The sequence below is a fragment of the Dysidea avara genome, chromosome 15, assembly GCF_963678975.1.
Source record: "Dysidea avara chromosome 15, odDysAvar1.4, whole genome shotgun sequence".
Classification (NCBI taxonomy): Eukaryota; Metazoa; Porifera; class Demospongiae; order Dictyoceratida; family Dysideidae; genus Dysidea; species Dysidea avara.
Genome location: NC_089286.1, coordinates 10,208,169 through 10,227,745, shown reverse-complemented (window position 1 = coordinate 10,227,745; position 19,577 = coordinate 10,208,169). Strand labels below are relative to the sequence as shown.

The 19,577-nt window shown below is 38.9% G+C and overlaps 1 protein-coding gene across 1 annotated transcript in view; it reads right to left on the bottom strand.

Annotated features, from left to right (window-relative positions):
- Nucleotides 1–19,577, bottom strand: part of LOC136245546 (dynein axonemal heavy chain 10-like) — a 65,882-nt gene that overhangs the window by 6,206 nt on the left and 40,099 nt on the right. Inside the window, exons 40-56 of the mRNA XM_066037066.1 lie at nucleotides 18,290–18,442; nucleotides 18,105–18,239; nucleotides 17,848–17,986; nucleotides 16,361–16,620; nucleotides 16,090–16,254; nucleotides 15,755–16,036; nucleotides 15,614–15,653; nucleotides 15,467–15,555; nucleotides 14,640–14,876; nucleotides 12,782–12,979; nucleotides 12,466–12,699; nucleotides 12,236–12,333; nucleotides 10,292–10,457; nucleotides 10,086–10,238; nucleotides 9,771–9,988; nucleotides 208–577; nucleotides 18–153 (exon numbers count right to left, since the gene is read on the bottom strand). Of these exons, the coding sequence (XP_065893138.1) occupies nucleotides 18–153; nucleotides 208–577; nucleotides 9,771–9,988; nucleotides 10,086–10,238; nucleotides 10,292–10,457; nucleotides 12,236–12,333; nucleotides 12,466–12,699; nucleotides 12,782–12,979; nucleotides 14,640–14,876; nucleotides 15,467–15,555; nucleotides 15,614–15,653; nucleotides 15,755–16,036; nucleotides 16,090–16,254; nucleotides 16,361–16,620; nucleotides 17,848–17,986; nucleotides 18,105–18,239; nucleotides 18,290–18,442 (3,073 nt within the window). The remainder of the gene's footprint in view (nucleotides 1–17; nucleotides 154–207; nucleotides 578–9,770; nucleotides 9,989–10,085; nucleotides 10,239–10,291; nucleotides 10,458–12,235; nucleotides 12,334–12,465; nucleotides 12,700–12,781; nucleotides 12,980–14,639; nucleotides 14,877–15,466; nucleotides 15,556–15,613; nucleotides 15,654–15,754; nucleotides 16,037–16,089; nucleotides 16,255–16,360; nucleotides 16,621–17,847; nucleotides 17,987–18,104; nucleotides 18,240–18,289; nucleotides 18,443–19,577) is intronic.

Below are 19,577 nucleotides of genomic sequence, written 5' to 3'. Positions count from 1 at the left end.
CATATCGAATTCACAACCTTTAATGTTTTTGTCCAGTACAGAATCAATGACTGGATCAATGTACTCATCAACATCTTTAAACAGACATGGAAAACCAAACTTGATGGCAAGTTCTAGTTGCTTGATGAAGTCAGGATCATTAAAAGTACAAATCTAAATAACAGAAGTACATACGAAGTATGGAATGATCATACAGTAACTAACTACCTTTAAATTATTCTTTTCTTCTTTCTTTCTGATCCAATTTAAAGCCTGCTGCTGAGGATCAATACAGAGAGGGTATCTGCTAGCATTTGTGGTGAGTATTCCATTTTGTATTGATAATTCATCAGGTGGTAATGACTCAGATGTCCACTTACTGATCTCAACATCATTTGTTAACAATGTTTCTAACTTGAATGGTTGACTGAGTGGAATCTCGCGTTGTACAACATCAGCTTGCCAGTCCTCCACTTGCATTTGATAACGGAAGTCCCATGAGAAGGCACCGAGGTAGCTCAGAAATGAGGACGATAACAAACAGTCTCCTAATAGTCGTACACGTTTTTGTTTCAGCTCTTCTAATTCTTCTTTCCATCTGTGAAATTGTAAAGACACGCAAAGATGCAGAGTACATACAATACAACAGATATCTAAATACTTAACCTTTCCTTCTTATGATCGTAACGCATACATAGTACATAAATACAGCAGTATAATCGAGAAAAGGGCTTATCAGGAATTTACTGCCCCTTCCTGAACAGTAACTGGGATATAGCAGAATGGCTACTTTATGGAAACCCTTGCATGTTTCTATCCAATCAAATAAAATACATAAGTACTCCTCCTTGCAGGTATGTATATATTACCACACAATATGTACACTTCAAGTCAACGTGCTGTTTATGGGCTCATGAAAGCATGGATAGACCCATGATGAATTTAGCAGGCATACAGGTCTCAGACTGACAATAATGTGTTTAGCTAGATATTGAAGGAGCACTAACGTGCCCTTTATGCTTTAAGTGTAAGTATTATTAGTGAACACCTTATAATTAGGTATGACAATAATGTTTTTAGCTCCAAATTCTTCTGCCTATATACTACAAGTTAATATCTATGTTTTTCTTTGCTTAGGTTATAGCATTTGTGGCTACATAATAATAATTTGCTGATGGTTGCATTACCAACTCAGAAGTATAAACCACTTCAAAGCTGACACTCCAATGAAGCAATGATATAATCAAAACTTTGGTTCCACAGCAAATCGATTGCATCATCATGAGTCCTCACTGCAGTTGCTAGCTTTCAATCTCTATTATAGCTAAGGTAAGGGTGGGAATTTCTGTACAACGTTTGCACATGCATTAGAAATTAGCTCATTTCTCCTTGAGAGAATAACGGATTTTAACATGCTTGGTGCAAATTGTAGCCAATGAACTAGGCTATTGGCGATATAAATTGTGAGTGGTAAAATGTTAGGTACTAGGAGAAAGAGCGGTCTAGGTTTGCAATTTGGCAAACCTAGACCGCTCTGGTTTGCAGTGTTACAAATCAAGGACATTTGCAATCAATCCAGTCACTAAGGAGAATATGGATGATTCCCATTTACAAATGCAGGGAAGCCATCGGGCTACCACAAATCGATACCTTGGGCTGTCAGCAAAAAGGAATGGAACACAAAGGAGGACAAAGGGCAGTGATCTCGAACAGTAAAAAAATCAACCCCGCAGTCTTAGCCGTTATCGAGTTACGCTGTCTGAAGGCATCAGGCAGGTAGGCTGGCAGTTAGTCAGTCAGTAGACATTTCCATTAAATAAATTTTAAAAACAAAATCTATTGGAAGTATTTAGGGTCGTACTGAAGGCACTTTTGGGCTTGGTTATAACTAACCAATACCACCAAGGGGTCAGGAAGGTTTTATTGTGAAGTTGGTTTTTGGGTGATTTTTTGGCCAGAAAAACCCAAATCTCCATGATTACATATATATAGCTATTTTAAAAATCCATGATTACATCAAGACACACGGTAGTGTGTCGTGCGGCCCAAGAAGCCGGAGCGCCACACCGTGAGTATATTGACAGGAAGAACGAAAACGTCATTTTCACACCTTTGTATCTCGGTGATCACTTATCTGATTGGAACCAAATTTGCTACACATTTGCCCGCCAGCCAAGGGAGTCTACATTCCAAATTTGAAGGAAATCGCTCCAGCTATTTCCGAGATACGAGCTGCCAAAGTTTCGTTTTTTTTTCTTCGTTTTTTTTTTTTTCTTCTTCGTCTTTTCGCACACTTGCAAAAATTGCTATAACAAGCAAACGCGTACTCCGATCGCCTTGAAATTTGGCACACAGAAAGGGAGTCCAAAGGCGAATCCTAGCATCAAATTTGGTACAAATCTGATGAATGGTTCAGGAGTTATGACCGATTATTCGCGTAAAACAAGATCGATTTGTTGTCACGCCTACAGGGTAAACCGCTTCATGGAATGAGTTGAAAATTGCTATGTAGATGGAGTAACCATCGTAGGAGTGCCTTTTGGTGGTTTGAAAGGAATCGAGATAAAGACCACGGAGATATGACACAAAACCCAATCTGTGTCACAATTACGCGATCGATTTTTATGAATAAAAAAGTATTAGTTTTCACGCCTACTAGGCAAACCGCTTAGAGCAATGAGCTGAAAATCGGTGTATAGCTGGAATAATCTTCATAGAAAGTCCTTGCAGTAGTACAGAAGAATCGGATTACAAACCACTGAGTTATGATTCGAAAGCCAACTCCGTGTAGCAAATGCGAGATCGAGATACTCTAATAGAACAGTCACCCTAATAGAGCATTCGGCTAATTTATTTACTCCATTATAGAATTTTATTACATCACAAGTTATTCTGTAGGGAGTTCAGCTGCAAACAGTTAATCTTATAGACAGTTCAGCAAGAAGACAGTCACCATGTGGAGAGTTAAGCAAATATACCACTATAGAGATTCAGAACATTACAAGTCACACTGAAGAAAGTTCAGCTATAAACAAGTCATGCACTGTGTAGAGAATTCAGCTACAATTAAGTCACTCTCTAGAGAATTCAGTTACACAGAATTCTGCTACACACAAGTCACTGTGGAGAGAGTTCAGCTACAAACAAATTACCCTTTAGAGTGATCAGCTACAAACAAAACACTTTGCAGGGTGTTCAACTGCAACAAATCAATTACCTTTAGAGCGATCAGCAATGAACAAATCAACACAAATCTACCTGTAGAGAGATCAGCTAGAAACAAACCACCCTGAAGAGAGTTCAGCTACAAAAAATCACCCTGTAGAGACATCAGCTAGAAACTAGACACAATGTAAGGAGTTCAGCTACAAGCAATCACCCTGTAGAGAGTTCAGCTAAAACAAATCAACCTGCAGAGAGATCAGCTACAAACAAATCACCTTATAGAGAGTTCAGCTACAAACAGATTACCTGTAGAGAGATCGGCTACAAACAAATCAACCTGCAGAGAGATCATCTATATACACACAAATCAACTTGTAGACAGATCAGCTACAAACAAATCACCCTGTAGAAAGATCAGCTAGAAACTACACACAATGTAAGGAGTTCAGCTACAAACAAATCACCCTGTAGAGAGATCAGCTACAAACTAGACACAAAGTAAGGAGTTCAGCTACAAGCAAATTACCCTGTAGAGAGTTCATCTACAAACAAATCAACCTGTAGAGCAATCAGCTAGAAACAAATCACCCTGAAGAGAGGTCAGCTACAAAAAATCACCCTGTAGAGAGATCAGCTAGAAACAAATCACCCTGAAGAGAGGTCAGCTACAAAAAAAATCACCCTGTAGAGAGATCAGCTACAAACAAATTGCCATGTAGAGAGATCGGCTACAAACAAATCAACCTGCAGAGAGATCAGCTTCACACAAATCAACTTGTAGAGAGTTCAGCTACAAACAAATTACCCTGTAGAGAGATCGGCTACAAACAAATCAGCCTGTAGAGAGTTCAGCTAAAACAAATCAACCTGCAGAGAGATCAACTACAAACAAATCACCTTATAGAGAGTTCAGCTACAAACAAATTACCCTATAGAGAGATCGGCTACAAACAAATCAACCTACAGAGAGATCAGCTACACACAAATCAACTTGTAGAGAGATCAATTACAAACAAATCACCCTGTAGAGAGATCAGCTAGAAACTCGACACAATGTAAGGAGTTCAGCTACAAATAAATCACCTTATAGAGAGTTCAGCTACAAACAAATCACTCTGTAGAGAGATCAGCTAGAAACTCGACACAATGTAAGGAGTTCAGCTACAAGCAAATCACCTTTTAGTGAGTTCAGCTACAAACAAATCAACCTGCAGTGAGATCACCTACAAAAAAGTACCTTGTACAGAATTCAGCTACAAACAAATTACCCTGTAGAGAGATCGGCTACAAACAAATCAACCAGTAGAAAGATCAGCTACACACAAATCAACTTGTAGAGAGATCAGCTACAAACAAATCACCCTGTAGAGAGATCAGCTAGAAGCTAGTCACAATGTAAGGAGTTCAGCTACAAGTAAATCACCCTGTAGAGAGTTCAGCTAAAACAAATCAACCTGCAGAGAGATCAGCTACAAATAAATCACTTTATAGACAGTTCAGCTACAAACAAATTACCTTGTAGAGAGGTCGGCTGCAAATTAATCAACCTGCAGAGAGATCAGCTACACACAAATCAACTTGTAGAGAGATCAGCTACAAACAAATCACCCTGTAGAGAGATCAGCTAGAAACTAGATACAATGCAAGGAGTTCAGCTACAAGCAAAATCACCCTTTAGTGAGTTCAGCTACAAACAAATCAACCTGCAGTGAGATCACCCACAAAAACGCACTTGTACAGAGTTCAGTTACAAACAAATCACCCTGTAGAGAGATCAGGTAGAAGAATTCACCTTGTAGAGAGTTCATTTACAAAGAAACCATCATATAGAGAGTTCAGCTACAAAGAAATTACCCCGTAGAGAGTTCAGCTAGAAGAAGTCACCTTGTAAAGAGTTTAGCTACAAAGAAACCATCATGTACAGAGTTCAGCTACAAAGAAACCACCTGTACAGAATTCAACTACAAACAAATCACCCTGTATAGAGATCAGCTAGAAGAAATTACCTTGTAGATAGTTCAGCTACAACAATTCATCCTGTAGAAAAATCATGCTAGAAGAAGTCACCTTGTAGAGTGTTCAGTTACAAAGAAACCATCATGTAGAGAGTTCAGCTGCAAACAAATCACTCTGTAGAGAGTTCAGCTACAAAGAAACCGCCATGTAGAGAGTTCAGCCTCATACAAACCACCTAGTAGAAAATTCAACTACAACAAATCACCCTGTAGAGAAGAAGTTACCTTGTAGAGAGTTCAGCTACAAAGAAACCACCATGTAGAGAGTTTAGCTGCAAACAATTCAAATGTAGAGAGTTCAGCTAGAAACAAATCACCCCGTAGAGAGATCAACTGGACGAAGTCACCTTGTAGAGAGTTCAGCTACAAAGAAACCATCATGTAGAGAGTTCAGCTGCAAACAAATCACCCTGCAGAGAGTTCAGCTACAAACAAATCACCCTGTATAGAGATCAGCTAGAAGAAATTACCTTGTAGATAGTTCAGCTACAACAATTCATCCTGTAGAAAAATCATGCTAGAAGAAGTCACCTTGTAGAGTGTTCAGTTACAAAGAAACCATCATGTAGAGAGTTCAGCTGCAAACAAATCACTCTGTAGAGAGTTCAGCTACAAAGAAACCGCCATGTAGAGAGTTCAGCCTCATACAAACCACCTAGTAGAGAATTCAACTACAACAAATCACCCTGTAGAGAAGAAGTTACCTTGTAGAGAGTTCAGCTACAAAGAAACCACCATGTAGAGAGTTTAGCTGCAAACAAATCACCTGTAGAGAGTTCAGCTAGAAACAAATCACCCCGTAGAGAGATCAACTGGACGAAGTCACCTTGTAGAGAGTTCAGCTACAAAGAAACCATCATGTAGAGAGTTCAGCTGCAAACAAATCACCCTGCAGAGAGTTCAGCTACAAAAAATCACCCTGTAGAGAGTTCAGCTAGACGAAGTCAGCTTATAGAGAGTTCAGCTACAAAGAAACCATCATGTAGAGAGTTCGGCTATAAAGACACCACCATGTAGAGAGTTTAGCTGCAAACAAATCACCTGTTACAGAGAGATCAGCTACAAAGAAACCATCCTGTATATAGTTCAGCTACATTTCAAGTCACCCAGTAGAGAGATCAGCTGCAAAAAAAATCCTGTGGGGAATAATGAGCATGTAATAAATATATGTATATAATTTGTATAATTACTAATAAAATCAAAAATAACTGAAGTACTAAAATTCTTCTTTAAGTTCTTTTCTTCTTCCTGTGGTAAAGAAAAAAACACATGGGTTAAAAAAGCCCCAAAGCCAGCCATAGGCCGGCTTTGCAGTATACAAATACAAAAAGAAGTGATATCTAATCAAAAACAGCCAAGCTGTAAAAAAAGGTGCGGCCCCCATAAAGGCCATGGTGAAAAAAGATGTGAAATCCAAGGTGGCGGCCAAGAAATGGCTGTGATGGTAGGTTAATGGTTACATTTTAATAACGGCAATTAAGGTGAATTTTGTGCCGCTTGGTCTTGGCACCAAATTCACCTGAATTGTTGTTATTAAAATGTAACCATTAACCTACCATCACAGCCATTTCTTGGCCGCCACCTTGGATTTCACATCTTTTTTCACCATGGCCTTTATGGGGGCCGCACCTTTTTTTACAGCTTGGCTGTTTTTGATTAGATATATATAGCTATTTAAAAAATCTAAAATTTTCAAAGGAAGTAGGGATTGGTATAATATACATGCTACAAAAAGTAAGGAAACAAGCTCAAAAATGTTATAGCTAGCCAAAAGTAGGCATTAAAGTGAGTCTCATTTTAGCAAGCAGCCGTCTAATCTTGTTTCCTTACTTTTTACTACTGGATCATTTCTCATTTTAGCTGTAATATTTTTGAGCTTGTTTCCTTACTTTTTGTAGCATGTATATTATACCAATCCCTACTTCCTTTTAAAATTTTAGATTTTTTAAATAGCTAATTTGTTTACTTATTTGTCTAGGTAGCTAGCTAGCTACATACTCTTTTTGTTTTCCACATAGTATAAATATCAGTTGAAGCAGCAATCTTTTACCCTTGTATGCAATAAGCGCCTCTAAAATAATTATTGCATTGTCTTTTAAAGCTATTACAGCAACTGTTAAAGGCTTCAGCTGCATTTCTAATGGCCTAAATATTGATGAGTTTACAGTAAAGCATCGCTGGATAGTCCACCATTAAGAGTGGAACCCTCGCTTTTAGAAGTCTGGATCCTGAGGTGGATCCGCCCCTCCAGGACATATTAGCTAGCTACCTCACAAAAAAGCTAAACTGGTATTTAAGACTATATATAAATACTAGAGACAACTCCTTGGGTACTACTTACACACACGTACTCACACTTCATTAAAATCACGTGTTTGAGCACGCCACAACTATTAAGTGCCGCAATTATTAATTATCCTTCAAGAAGAAAAAAGAAGCAAATGAATGATGAAAGCAAACAGCATGATGCAGTCAACAGAACATAATCGGAACAACAGATTTGTGAATCCGCCGTCATTACCTTAGCTGTCTGAAATTTATGGAGCCGTACACCTAGCGCAACCAGGTCTTACAGCAGGCAGGCAGGCAGGCAGGCAGGCAGGCAGGCAGGCAGGCAGGCAGGCAGGCAGGCAGGCAGGCAGGCAGGCAGGCAGGCAGGCAGGCAGGCAGGCAGGCAGGCAGGCAGGCAGGCAGGCAGGCAGGCAGGCAGGCAGGCAGGCAGGCAGGCAGGCAGGCAGGCAGGCAGGCAGGCAGGCAGGCAGGCAGGCAGGCAGGCAGGCAGGCAGGCAGGCAGGCAGGCAGGCAGATGAAATCCAGGTGAATTTCAAAATTTTTAAAACTCACTGTACATTGAAACATTCGATTTTTCGCTTCGTTTAACCAAGGTACAGCATCATTACAGCAGTACTAATGTATTCTAGGTGGTTTTTTTTCGGTAAAACTTATTGCAGGGCCGTTTTTAAAGGTGCAAAAATTCATGAAACCATATGATTTTTACCAACCCCTACTATATCGTACTGTATGATATGTAACGACGACGCGTAGTTCCAATGGCTACAAGGACACTTCTCCTTAGCTACGCTTCTCTTTAATTCTCGAAGCTAACTGTCTGCCGCCTGCATCCCACGCATGCTTATACAATGCATACATACATAATATATATACTATGGTTACTGAGTCAGTTCATTACATTTCCCCCCCCCCCTGGTTAAGCCTGCTGCCCCTAGCTGACGTTTCCTTAACCTTCCAGTCCAAGATCCCTCCTGTACTGGCGGTGGGGATGAGTGGGCTTGACTTCTTGGCTTAGTCTCAGTAGGTGGTCTTTTTGACTTATCTGGTGGCCAAACTGATTGTCCAAAATTTCATCAGGGCACCTTCTGAGACGATCTATGGCTACCAACAGTAGATCTGATTCTGGCCTATCCACTCTTCAGATATGAGCATTTTTGTCTGCCAGTTTAACAACTCTGTAGGGTCCATGGTAAGCTCGAGCTAGTTTCCGGCCCTCCCCAGTCTTTTCAGTAGGCTTCAATAGAAACACTTGATCTCATACTGAAAAGTTAGGAGTTCTGGCATGTTGATCATATGCCAGTTTCTGCTGCTTCCATGCTCTCTTGATATGTGTCCTGGCAAGGTCCCATGCTCAGGGCTCAACCCAGAATATAAACCTAGAGGGGGCGAAGTAAGTTGCTTCGGATTCTAGGGGGGTCTGGGGGCATGCTCCCCCAGGAAAATTTTGAAAATTTAGGTGTAAATATACTCAATTTTGGTGAAATTTTACTGTGATGCAATTGAATATTGACCATTGGATTATACAACTTTGGGATCAATTAAACCTTTCCATTTCTCAAGGCTTTAGGTATAAACCTAGGGGGGGCAATGGCCCCTCCCCCCCCCTAGATTAACCCCTGCATGCTTCTGTTAATTTCTCAGTTAAATAGATGCCATACTCACGCAAATCAACCTGTGACCTTGCCTTAGCAGGGGTTAGTGCAGCTTCAGTGGGCAACCTGGGATCATGACCATAGAGCAAGTAGAATCCCAGTCACGGCCACCCTTTTGAGTAGCTTTGCTAACATAGTGATTAATGTGCAATTGAATTGCTCCACTAACCCATTTGTTTGAGGGTGGTACGCTGTAGTGTTTGTTTGGTGAATTCCTAGCAGTTATGTAACTTCTTTCATTAGCCCTGATAAAGTTCCTTTTCCCTGTCTGACAAGATTTTTTTTTCAGCTGGAACACCATGACGACTCCCAGGTTCTCCCCGGACAAGCCCCCGAATGTAACGACGACGCGTAGTTCCAATAGCTACAAGGACACTTCTCCTTAGCTACGTTTCTCTTTAATTCTCGTAACTAACTGTCTGCCGCCTGCGTCCCGCGAATGCGCAAGAAGACTATACAATGCATACATACATAATATATATACTATGGTTACTGAGTCTGACTCAGTTCATTACAGTACTACCATACTGTATAATAATTTCACAAACATGCTTGTATGAGTATTTAGCTACACACAAGTGCACCCACAGGATTTACTGGGCTGATTATCCCCTATTTGCAAATAAACTTCACCCGCCTTTACTTCATACTACACAAATGTACACACCTGACTTTCTCAGAACCCAAACCAGATATCAACTTGTCAGCAGCTATCAGTCGTTTCTCCATAAGTTCAGCTTCAGCCTGTAATGCTTGCTTTTCTGATATGGCTTCTTCGTATTGTTTACTAAGAGCATTCAACTCTTCCTCAATGCTACTCAATTCTTTGTTGATCTTATCCAGCTCACGCTTGCTCATTTGATAATTTTTCTCCAACCTAGCCACCTATGGTATTACCAACAGAAAGATGCACAAGAGGTATGCACATATACTTGTGTGTTCTACTGTAGTGTATACAATGTTATGAATACCCTATACACACCTTTTCTCTCTTAGGTTTAATTTCTCTGGCAACAGTACAGTAGCCCATGACTGCCTTGACAAACTTATACAAGCCAGCACCAGCTCTACTGATTTCTTTCATACGATCATATTCAATGTCCATCTTCTTTAAGAAAGCCTCAACTTGTTTTACCTGCATAAATGTGTTACATATTTACACTGTACATATGTAAATGTGCAGCTTACTTGTCCTGAATAGATTCCATCCACATCCAGGGTTGTTAAGGAGTTCAGGAAGTTTGTTTCAGACATCATCCCCTTAGCGGTTTTCCAGCTGACTTCTTTGAAGCCTCTCAACACAACTATGCACTCACACACTGTCTGAACTGGTGGGGGAGGCTTAGCAAATGATCTGCATTACACAGTACACATCATGATAAGTACTTGGAGCTATATACTACATTGACACTTCAGAACAAAGGAAACCACAGAGTTATATCCCTGACCACAGGGCAATGTAATGATATTGTCCTGTGGTTTATCATGATACTGTAGAGTCTGGTTGTTCTTCCCAAAATTTGTTAAGTATATGTGCCTAATAAAGAAATTTTGTCGTGAGAGTTATTGAATCAATCTCTTGGAGTGGTGTGATTTGTATATACCAATATTTGGAGTCCAAAATCCTTCATGTGGAGCATGAGTACCATACCGTACTGTTGAACACTGTTTTGCTTGGTAAACATAGTGAAATCCACATTATTGGCACATACCACATAATCTTGAGCCTTGCACAGTTGATAAACCTCTAACATTTTTTCTAGCACAGCTGCACCTTGTGTTGGAGCTTTTGTGTGTATGCACTTCTAAACCATGACTTGGTATAAGAAATTGTAATATATATGTGTGTGACCGGATTTGTGAAACCCCGACACAATCCTGCAAGCTTTATACAGCAAGTATAGGGAAAATAAATTACATGCTCTTAGTTGTAACTTACGAACAGATTGACGTATGGAGCTTAAATTTTCACCATCGTGTTTGCCATGAATAGGGAAATCTATTACTGGGTAAGCTTGCATTTTTATCACTTTCTTCACTGCATACAAAGGCAAAATTTGTGAAGAAAATTTGATTGCGTACGATCGCTTTGACGTGACGTAAACAAATGCTCATAACTTGTGTACTCTTGGGTCTACTGCAACGAAACAAAGATTTTCCAACTGCTCTTGAGTAGGCGAATAAGATAATACCAGGTTTTTATTGTTAGTCCTTTCCTTCACTAAGAAAGAGGCATTCAAAAAGTTTACGGAATATTTTCAATAATATGCAAACATTTTCACCCATTGTATTCAATGCTTTATACTGTAATTGATTTTTCTGTTGTTGCAACTTTGTAGGGCTGTAACTCTGAAAGTTATTGGCATACGAGGCTGAAACTTTGCCAGAGGGTACACTTGGCTAAGTAGATTAATAAACAGGAATTTGAAAAATGTGTGATTGTGTCGGGTTTTTGCAGATCCGGTCACATATGTGTGCTAACTCTGCGGTACAACCCTGATCACAAATGCCATTGATGCTGAGATAGTATATTGAACTGTTTAAAGTTTTAGATTGTGGGTTTGAGTTTAGCTAGAATAGGCTAATTAGACTAAGTGTTTTCTTGAAGGAAAAAGCATTGTATTGTATAGTTCAGCAACTAGACATCACTAAATAACTGTTTTGACAATGACTGGATTGTTTTTCCACACAACACATTCCAATAGCATGACAAGACATTCAAGGTCAATAAATCTATACTCTCTACACTTATCCTAATGCCCTAGCTTATCTTTAATGGGTTATAAGACTAGAAATGGTATCACTAAACATGCAACACCTACAGCTTCTGTACAACAGCATTGTACAGGCTATGAACAATGTTCTGCAAGTACCATAGCCCACACTGTCAAACCCACAATCAATCTTTACATATCTTTGTATAAAGATACCTTGTATAAAGCTAACGGAATGAATACATTCCACCTATTTGGTGAGTATGTCCACATGGTATATATTATTTATACTCTTGGGAATTGCCTAGATATATGCCAATCTGAGGACTTGCAGCCCTCAGGTTTTGGAATCTTTGTATATAAGGCAAATCCCTTGTGGCCATGGTACAACTACTACACAATGATTTGTGATCCCTACCTGATTTCTGTAACATCAGACTTGTCAAGATCACTAAGAGCAATTCTAGCCTCCTCCAGAGCTGGAAGAGCAGCAGCTAATGCTTCCTCAGCGTCTGCCTACAGTGCAATTGATGACAGAAAGTGCACAAATAGAAAGTTTGAATAATCATTGTAAAGCAACTGTACAAATACACATGCATACTTGTGTATGTAAGTTTTATAATAGTAATACACATTTAATCACATTACCTTTTCAACAGCAATAACTTTATTTTGTTCCTCAATTTCAATACTTTTAGCTTGAGCCATTTGTTGTTTTTCTTTGGCTTGTTCAGTTTTAGAAGATATATCATTCAACAGTTCCTCACAAGCAGCTGTCTTCTTTGTCACAGCTTCTTTCTGCACCTCTAGTTTTTCATTCAGCACACTCAACTGTTCTGAGGCCTCAATAAGTTTTGTAAGGCCTCCACTGAGCCTGTGACACTGTACAAGTGTACACATACAATAATACAGGTTTAGTGCAGCAGCTGCTATACATGTGAAAATACATCATATCCATTCTAACCTGATCAAGGAAGAATTTATCCTTCTGTTTCAGTAGGTCAGTATAACTGTTGATGAAGTCAAGGTAGTTCTTGGGAGTGACATGATTAACTCTACGCCATTTCTGTAGGAATTTTTTACTGTAGTCAGCAACTGATAAGTGTACATATACAATGTGTTCCACTACTGCACTGGTCTTGTCATCTGGGATTTGATCATTCTGTAATACACAAATGTTCTCAAGATGAAATTCTTTTGGTTTGAGACTATGAATACACAGAGCAAGCACTATAGGTCATGTTTTGTGGTCCTATACATGACTACATGTATATATGTATATGACTGTATTTCACAATTCTAAAAATGTTTACAAGTCCTTGACAATGTATGTACTGTACACTGAATGTGCAACTGAATGTGCAGTACAATGTACTGTACGCTAAATGTGTGATGAAGAAATTTTATACCACACAATCCTTGTGCTTATCACCCATCCCCAAAAAGATGAAAACAAGAAAATGTAGTTGCAGCTGCATTTTACTGCCTTTTTTTTTCTTTAATTTTTTTTTCATATGCTGCACCCTGAATTTTTTACTTGGTCTGAACCTGTACACGTACATTACATACTGTAGAGTCTGGTTGTTAAGTGCATACACACACACACACACACACACACACATATATATATATTAAGTGCATATTATTTGTTAAGCACATAATTGTGACCTAATTTTAGAAAACCGTTGATCTATGCACAAGAATACTTTTGTAATAAAACGCATTCAAATACAATGGGTAAAAAATGCAAGCTTCAGAAAACATTTATGCAAGTTTTTATCGCCTTTCTGGTCAGTGAATTGACACTCCAGTGGATAAATCCTGGGCATCATCGTGTTCCCCTATTCATAGGGAGTTTTAAAATCCTTGTTTCATCTTCATACACAGGTGGGTTTCTGAGTTACGGACGTCTATTTATGTTGCAGTGACGAAAGAATTTACGACGATTTTTCTTCAATGAATTCGCCTTCCTTCCGGATCACAGAAGAATACCTTTGGCAAAAACTATATACCTTGGTGGTTTCATAAATTCATGGCGAATGCAATGAGCAAAGATTCAACTCCGTACACCGTTGTATCAGTATGTTATGTAGTCTCGCCCCCAGACCACAAGGGTATGTTATGATGGTTTATATAAGTGCCTGTAGATTATTTTCTCGATGTCTTCTGTACATATTGATTTATTCACTCGTCCGGGTGTCTACTGCTGTATTTTCCACACTGCTTATCTTATGAAGCTGAAACTTAGCCAATCCATTTCTCTGTCCCTGTAGACAACAAAGAACCAATAAAATGAACTTTGATAAATGTGCGTATATCAATGGTTTTCTAAAATTAGGTCACATATTCATTTCTTGTACTTAATCTTTGTATCAGCACATGTGGACAAACATGAAGCTCCAACTTGAAGTGCACTATACAAGAGAAGAAATGCTAGAGGTTTTTCAATTGTGCAAGGTGTAAAATTTCACGTGGTACATGGCCAACAATTAATTGCCTTTCACTATACACTTACCAAGCAAAACGGTCTTCTATAGTATGAAATACATACTCCACAAAAAGAATTTGTACAAAAACCAGACTCCATGTGGTGACTGCAAATGACAACACCTCAAGACAGTGAATCCATATTGCTTGCAATGAGGTTTTTTTTATTAACAAATGTGCTTAACAACTACATAAATGTTAATTGTAATATTCTTTGTAAACTTTATTAAGCAGATGTACCTAACAACCAGACTCTACAATACCTTCTATTCAAGAGTGTACATACTGTTACAAGATTTTGAAGCAATTCTGTATCAACATACAGTGTTGCTAACCTCAGATAGAAATCGAGAGGCTACTGCTTGTAATGCTTGTTTAGGCCAAGCAGTGAACCAGTCAATGGATGAGTTATTGACTAAACCAGGAAAGTTTCTACATCTATTCTTTAGTGTATCACCAACTGGTGACATTGCCATCACAATGTGGAGATTGTTAGCACATTTACTGACAAAGTATCCCCAAGTGCTCTCCCTGGTGGGTGGTAACCCAGCCTTTTGAGCCTCAGCACGAACCTATATGTGTGTATAAATACGAACAATGCATTGCAAGGTATCTGTACATTTATGAAATAATTATACATTCATAGATATAATTAATATATACAAACTATGGCTGGAACAAAGGTTCGGAAGCTTCGAAACTTTTGTAAACTTTGAAGGTGGTTTTACCCCCTCCAAAGCTTCATAGCCATGGATACTGCCATGTCTAATCAGTCAAAATGCCATATGCTTCTTGGAAGCTACAAATATCATAGACAAAATCATGGTATCTGAGCAGTTGTACTAGAGCCTGTACTACAGCTGCAACAAAGTCTGCATGAGACCAAATGAGTGTACACCCATCAGATATGATCATTAATTACTAACATGGCATAATCAGCAAAGCTTCGAAGCTTGGGTGGCTTTCTTTCAAGAAGCTTCAGAGGGTAAAATTCGACCTTCATTTCAGCCCCGTATATTTTGATTGTGCAAGCTCATGTGCACATGTGTGCATATACATACAATGTGTTTATGTATATGGAAGATGTAGAAACTAAACATGATGTACATATTGTGTATTGTAAAATGTTATATGTACGTATGAGAGTGCTAAATTAGATTACTTGTCCAATAATCTGATCCTTTTCATCGTCAGCAAACAGAGCAGGTACCATACCACTAGTCAACATGTTGTTGATAAGCTCTAGAAATCCTACAAGTGATAATACACTAAAGTGAACCATAAACTAAACAGGTTCATAAATGTGTACCTTCTTGAGCCACATGACCATCAGTAAATAAGAACACCATCTACAGAACATAACATGTAACACCTTCACATGTAAGCAAATGTAATCTTGACTGGTGAAAGCATATGTCAGTAACTAAAGGTACATATATGCTATGTTTACCTTTTTGTTTTCTATTCCTAGCTTGTTGTAAAGTGACCTCAGATCCTCTCTGAACTCTTCCTCACCATATCCTCTACTCAGAGTGATCTCAAATACTCCACAACCAGCAGCATATGCTGCCAGACGAGCCAGACTCTGTCTACCACTACCACCAACCCCAACTAATAGGGCGTGACCCTGGTCCATACGGATCACCCGGTGGATACGTGTCAAGTGTTGTAGAGCATCATCAAACAACACCAGATTCATCGGCTTGTGACTATCATTGTATTCTTCCAGGATCTGAAGTGAACATCAATGCTACTCATGATAACAATCATAGCAAAGTCACACACTTCTTCAAATAATCCCTTGGCAGCATCATAGTCTTGGATGTCTTCATAGATCCTTGGCACTTCAGGGTTTAATGCTGTACGATAATCACCATACAGTAGTGGATCCCTCAGTGCTGTTTCTGTATGTTCTGAAAAGTGCTCTTGAAGCAAACTCTTTAAACGTTCCTACACAATCAATCAAAAATAAGTACACCAATGTCTGTTGTATACATAAGAGATAGATATGTCCATACATACTTGTGCATGCTCATACTAGTACTATATTACTTACCGAAACTAGATCTTTGTCCTTGTCATTTGTCAGTCGGTCATAGAACACACGCAGGCACTCATTTCTCCACACTCTGATGAAGCTAGCTACACTATCAAACCTGTCTGGGGTGGTCAAACACAGACCATGGTATATACGTGACAAGTCTCTGAGGTTGAAGATGTAGTGGAATTTGGATGGTGTGGGAGGGAGATCTTTTACAATACTGTGATAGAGCTCCATGGTAGCTGTGGTGATCTTTTTACTTAAATCATGCATAGCTGTAAAACAGGTATATAGAGTAGTAACATACTTACAGACCAAAAACAAAAACAAAACTACATACTTTACTATTATGTCTGGCAACATTTACCAGTGGTGGATATAATTTTTTAATGGGGTTTCTGAAACTTAATGAAAAGTGTATTATACGTAGATAAGGAATAAAACAATAAGGCATCTGAGGACACACTTCCAGGATTTTAGAAGCACTGAAATAGGATTTTAGAATACCTTTTTAAAGTTAACAATCAAATATGAAATAAACAAACTAACTGCAGGGCAAAGGTTGTGGCTAAGGTGTAGCTTTGATTGTTCTATTAGAGTAATAGACTCTTTCCAAAAATACGTCACTGCTTAGCAACACCTTTCCGACATTTTGATTGGGGCCACTGTCAATAATTACGATTGCGCTACATAGAAATACGGTGGTGAAAACAGCTCGAGCAGAGTAGTATCAGTAGTATTGTTAAAGGACAGGCCATAGAAATCTTCGAGGTTGCAAATTAGTGTTCTGGTTAGAGGCAGGTGGTTATCAGGGCTGAACAAGGTGTGAAACATCCACAACACTAATTTTCTTGTCTGCCAGTACAAGAAGCTATTATATAGCATGTGGGAGGTGGGAGGTCAGCCTGTTACAGTTACTATCACCAATACAGTACTAATGATTACCCATACAAAAATGCTATATAATAGCTTCTTGTATGGGCAGGCAAGGAAATTAGTGTTGTGGATGTTTTGCAGCCCTAATAACCACCTGCCTCTAACCAGAACACTAATTTGCAACCTCAAAGACTTCTATGGCCTGTCCTTCAACAATATTTCTCTGCTCGAGCTGTATTCACCACCGTATTTCTATGCAGTGCGATCGTGATTATTGACAGTGGCCCCAATCAAAATGTCGGAAAGGTGTTGCTAAGCAGTGATATATTTTTTGGAAAGAGTCTATCACTTGACTGCTCTAATAGAATATCTTGATCGCTTTTAAAGCAGTGGGAAGTGGAAAGCAAAGTGTTGCTGAGGGTTTAGTAGCTATAAAGGATGTTAGTTAAATGCAATCACATGTTTGCTAGTTAAAAGCAATCACATGTTTGCTACTTAGTATACTAGTTAAACTGCCACTGAACTAAATTTAAAAGGGGGTTTCTCTTGAAACTACAGAAACCTATACTTAGATCCACCACTGTTAAAACAAATGCACATACACACAATGTTAACAGAGGACATACATTTCTTAAATGGTTGCAGATGTCCCTGTAGAATGGAAGAGTATATGAGGAATAGTGATTCTGATGATGGAAATGTGATGTTGTAGACACTAAACAATGATATGAAACGTGGATCTACTTCATTACGACCTCCACCAGCCTGAAATTAGAGCAGAACATGTACATTTCGCTGCAACTAATAAAATTGAAAGCTCAAATTAAACAATGGAAGTGTAACAGTTCATTCCAACATTTATGAAGTACATGGTGTAACATACTTTCCCCATAGCTGCTAAGAAGCCAATATCTTTGTATGCTTTCCAGTTGAGGTCTTTACCTCTATCATACATTCCTCCTCTCTCTAACAATAATTTCAGCAATGCTATTGGCTGTTGTGTGCCATACACATCAACCTAAAGCAAGCAATACAATAATACGACTTATATACATTAGTAGTTCCCACTTGTGGCATGTTCATGTCATCAATGAATATGAGTAGCCTCTTTCCTGGAGGTGGTCCATAAGTGTCCTTTGTTCTCTTCTCAACATTAGCCTCAATGTTACGTTGTACATCCATTGAAGTAGTTCTTGAGGAGAAGTTGATGTTCAGTAACAACTACAGTTTGACAAATAAAAGTAAGTATATTTGTTAGTGATGTTGTAATAAATAATATTGTTTTCTATAGTTCAAATATCTTAATCACGTATCTACAATTATATGCTCAAAAACGGTGGGGTACAATCTAGTATAAAAGTGAGAACATGTTCATATGAACAGTTTTCTTGCAGCATATCAAGACACACGGTAGTGTGTCATGCGGCCCAAGAAGCCGGAGCGCCACACCGTGAGTATATTGACAGGAAGAACGAAAACGTCATTTTCACACCTTTGTATCTCGGTGATCACTTATCTGATTGAAACCAAATTTGCTACACAGTTGCCCGCCAGCCAAGGGAGTCTACATTCCAAATTTGAAGGAAATCGCTCCAGCCATTTCCGAGATACGAGCTGCCAAAGTTTCGTTTTTTTTTCTTCGTTTTTTTTTTCTTCTTCGTCTTTTCGGACACTTGCAAAAATTGCTATAACAAGCAAACGCGTACTCCGATCGCCTTGAAATTTGGCACACAGAAAGGGAGTCCAAAGGCGAATCCTAGCATCAACTTTGGTACAAATCCGATGAATGGTTCAGGAGTTATGACCGATTATTCGCGTAAAACAAGATCGATTTGTTGTCACGCCTACAGGGTAAACCGCTTCATGGAATGAGTTGAAAATTGCTATGTAGATGGAGTAACCATCGTAGGAGTGCCTTTTGGTGGTTTGAAAGGAATCGAGATAAAGACCACGGAGATATGACACAAAACCCAACCTGTGTCACAATTACGCGATTGATTTTTATGAATAAAAAAGTATTAGTTTTCACGCCTACTAGGCAAACCGCTTAGAGCAATGAGCTGAAAATCGGTGTATAGCTGGAATAATCTTCGTAGAAAGTCCTTGCAGTAGTACAGAAGAATCGGATTACAAACCACTGAGTTATGATTCGAAAGCCAACTCCGTGTAGCAAATGCGAGATCGAGATACTCTAATAGAACAGTCACCCTAATAGAGCATTCGGCTAATTTATTTACTCCATTATAGAATTTTATTACATCACAAGTTATTCTGTAGGGAGTTCAGCTGCAAACAGTTAATCTTATAGACAGTTCAGCAAGAAGACAGTCACCATGTGGAGAGTTAAGCAAATATA